Here is a 3,691-nt window from a genome sequence, read left to right as displayed (position 1 = left end):
GAAGGCACGAAGAAAATTCCAAAAAAAAAATAGGATTGAGCCAAGCAGCGTCATAGCGGCTATGGTATTCTGAGCGAAAGGCCGTGCCAGCAGCTGACGGGTGTCAAAAACTACTGAGGATGTTGTGGTCAAACGGTTCCTAAAAATGATAAAACACAAAGGGGAGGGCAGATCCAGATTGAGGCGGTTACTCAATTTCATCTTCTTTCCAGGAAAAACGTGACCGACCACACTCGGGTGGAATATGAAATCTTTTACCGTGCGCAGAGCGTGCTTCGTTCGTTTGGTCATGAAGATGACCTGATCCCGACGCGTTATGCACGCATCAACCTCCGCATAGATGAATGAGTTGGTGCACGATATTATGATGAGGGAAATAATCAGCCGCCAGCTTACTGAGCATGTATCGTTGGTTTTTCGGCCGGTCCCACTGAGCGGGGGTGTGACGAGGAATGTGCTGTGTATGGGGGTTTGCTCAAGGCTAGGCAGATACACGCACGAGTGACCTTCCCGTCGGTATTCGGTTCGTTGCAAAGAAGAACCGCCCACCACGGGTGAGGGATGCCATCTTTGTTCATGTCTATGCCAAAACCTTGAAAAACTCTTGGTGACACTGCGTGGCACTTCCCTTCCCTTCCCCCCCCAAACAAACAAATGCGGGAATGAGTGTAAATAGGAGTGCTTTCGAAGGCAGAAACGGCAAAAGCAAAGCTTAGTGGCGCCAACCAGCGGATTAGGCACACCGTTTCCACTTACTGAAACTGGGGCTAGGACACTGCAATCTGGTGGTTTGTACGGTGCCCAACCGCATCTTCCCCTGGGGCAGTGGCGGACGAAACGCTGAAAACGTGAACTCCTTGCTGCGGGGAATGGAAAACAGGACAAAAGACAACAATCTTAGCGTGTGCATACCTGAGCCCACGGTTTCTTCGGGGAAGGGGGGTTGACAACGGCGCTAAAGCGTAGATCGCGACTAAGAGAAAGGGAAAATTTTGTAGGTTGGCCGCGCGAACATTGCGAAATGGGGGTGTGCATTTGGCTAAAAGTGGGAAGTCAGCACCCTGCGGCAATATTCAATTACCCTGTTCGGGACCCCAGATGGTGATGAGGATATGAAAAATACTCGCATCGCCTCGAGGCAATGGGTGGGATCGAAGGCCACAAACTCCTAGACAGAGAAAAGGAGAGGGCAAAGCGAACCCATAACCTGTGGTGGTGAGGCTCGAAGGCGCTTTGCTTGCAGCCGCGCATTTTCGAGAGAGGACTTACCCCGTGCCCATTTGAAAAGGGGGAATAGGGTTGAAAACTGGCGAAGAAAGTTAAGGAGGGAGCCCGTGGAGGAATAGGAAGACACAAAACAGGCAGACGCGAGAAAAGTCTGTCAGATAGGAAGTATTGCCGTTGCAAGGATGGCGAATCTGACACGCGGGAGGGGACTTGTTGCGGGACGCTTGCCAACTGGAAACTTCGAGGAGCATCTAATGAGAGGCGCGGTCCCTGTGCCACACAGCGTGAACAAACGTGTGGCTGACCATCCGCGCAGCAAGTGCGGATACAAGGAGAGGGGAAAAAAACAACCGAAGTGGTTACAAAATGGAGAGTCAGCGATGACACTCCCAGACACCCTCCCAGCAAGCCCCGCAAAGCGCAGTGGACAAGGTTAACCCTATAGGGCGAAGCGGCTGACACGGATGCGGCAGGCGGAATCATCCTGTCAGTGGCGGGGTTGTTAGAAAGTTTCCATGTGGAGAGTCGGAGAAGTTGAACGTGACAAAGGAGTGCAGCAACCATTCGTCATAACCCAAGCACTACGTCAAGGAGGTTGGCCTCGCCAGCTACAGGGTTTAGGAATCAAAGGATACCCGCATTCGGTCGAAATCGGAATATCGGGGGTCGCAGTTGGCTGTTTAAATTCCCGATGTCGCAAAAGTTGGGGAAGTAAACGAGGTGGAAAGGCACTTTGTAGGGGACAGCTCTTCCCAGACCTCAAACCAAGGGGGTTGCTGCCGATGCCGTTTGTACGATGCCTGCGTTCTTCATGATTCTGGCATCCTTGGTAGAAACTGTTAGCTGAGATCCTCTTTCACTTTCCTGCAGGTTTGTGGGTTGTCTCATGATCTCCCGCGCCTCCTCGAAACGATGTTTCGCCTTGCTATTCATTCGGTTTTTGATTCGGTGCAAGGATAATGTGTTGACGCATATTTTTCGTAGTGGTATTTTGTTTTCTTCCACCGTAGCCACCCTCGTGTGATGGGTGCGTCTCAGAATGCTATGTCCCTGAAATAGCGTTTGATCTCTTTCTCCACATGCAGTTGGTAGCACCCATCGGGCCGAAGTCCATCTCTATAACTCCTCTGCACGTGCTGAGTCAATTGCTCTGATTTGTTTATTAGTGCTACACAATGCCCGAGATATCTTGCCGTGCTGCGTGGAAATTCCAAAGGATCCGCTGTTTTTCCCAGTTGGGTTAAAAAACGCGGGTCGAGGTCGTGCTCGAAGACCACTGTCGGTGCATGGGCTAGTGCCCCTCTTTTTATGGAGTGTGCTGTCATTCCATAGGGACGGAGTATTTTTTCCAAATCTTTTGTGGACAGGTTGGTAATTTTTTCGTTTTCCTCCAATGTTGTCGTTAGTTCCCGAACCATTTTTGCGTCTGTTCCTCCTATTACTACGTATCGTGCCGCCATGTTTAGGTTGATCTTGAACGTTTTCGGAAGGGCTCCCCAATCTAGTATGAGAAGCCTCTCTGTCGGTGGGACGCGGTATAAAATTTTCTTTTTGATGGAGGGCAATTTCTACCCATCAACTTGCCGTAATCCGCGCCAGGCGCAACGCCACTCGATCCCGATTCGTAGTCATCATATCGCTTATCTAGTCGAGTTCCCATCTCTCCATGGGGCTAGCCTGCTTTATCAGCACCTTGGTCGCTGATTTTTGTAGGCATGCCAGAAACATCTGCGCCGGTGTTCTTACAGCGGCCAATAAACTTAATAACGTCCTTTTATACTGGACGGCGCTGCTTTTTGCCAATTGTAAACTTAGGACGAATAAAGGGACGTTCCCTTCTCGAATCTCTATGTTGTTCTTTTCCGCAAACTCGCAAAGTCTCCGTAGTATGGACACCCTTTGCTCCCATGTTGTTTTTGTCCATGCACTTAAGGCGACCCTGTTGGCCTCTGTTTCCAATGCCACCACGATCGGATCGTGAGATGGTGACGGGATCACCGTTACCCCGTTTACCGAGGTTTTTAACGGAGGAAGTTCTTTTCTGATGAGATCGGACCATCTGAGCCAGTATCCTTTTATTTTCACCCTTTTCAAACTTTCTGCCCTTATTTCTTCGCCTTGATGTAAAGCGTGTTTGTGTTCTTTCCTTTCTTCTCTCTTGGTATATTTCCACTCAATTTTTTCTTATGTGGTTGGACCCCAAGGCATTAACGACCCCTCAATTTATTGCTCTGAGGGTTGAACCCCGTTTTTTGATTTACATACCGCTGTTTCCTTCACATAACATGTCGTACTGTAATGTCCAATGCGGCCACATAGCATTTGGCTTTTTCCGGGGGAGGAGCTCTTACCTTATTTAGTTTCTCCCCCAATTGCCAGAATCGGTCTTTTGAATTTTGTGATGACTCTGGGCCGTTACGAATATCTTGGATTTTGACCCGAGGAAACATCGATGCCGTTTGTA

The 3,691-nt window shown here is 49.5% G+C and overlaps 1 protein-coding gene and 1 pseudogene across 2 annotated transcripts; both read right to left on the bottom strand.

Moving 5' to 3' along the window:
- Positions 1-291, bottom strand: TEOVI_000517100:pseudogene (annotated as a pseudogene). Its single transcript has one exon. A coding segment is annotated over exon 1 (291 nt).
- Positions 292-1,077: 786 nt separating this feature from the next.
- TEOVI_000517000 (uncharacterized protein) lies at positions 1,078-1,791 on the bottom strand (the record flags this gene model as incomplete). Its single annotated transcript, XM_067222775.1, has 1 exon — positions 1,078-1,791. The coding sequence occupies one exon, from the start codon at positions 1,789-1,791 to the stop codon at positions 1,078-1,080; it is 714 nt and encodes a 237-aa protein (XP_067078876.1).
- Positions 1,792-3,691: the final 1,900 nt, after the last annotated feature.

Source organism: Trypanosoma equiperdum, assembly GCF_001457755.1.
Source record: "Trypanosoma equiperdum strain OVI genome assembly, contig: ctg_1695, whole genome shotgun sequence".
In the NCBI taxonomy this organism is placed as follows: domain Eukaryota; phylum Euglenozoa; class Kinetoplastea; order Trypanosomatida; family Trypanosomatidae; genus Trypanosoma; species Trypanosoma equiperdum.
The sequence above is the reverse complement of the archived record's forward strand: the minus strand, read 5'-3'. Positions and strand labels throughout refer to the sequence as shown.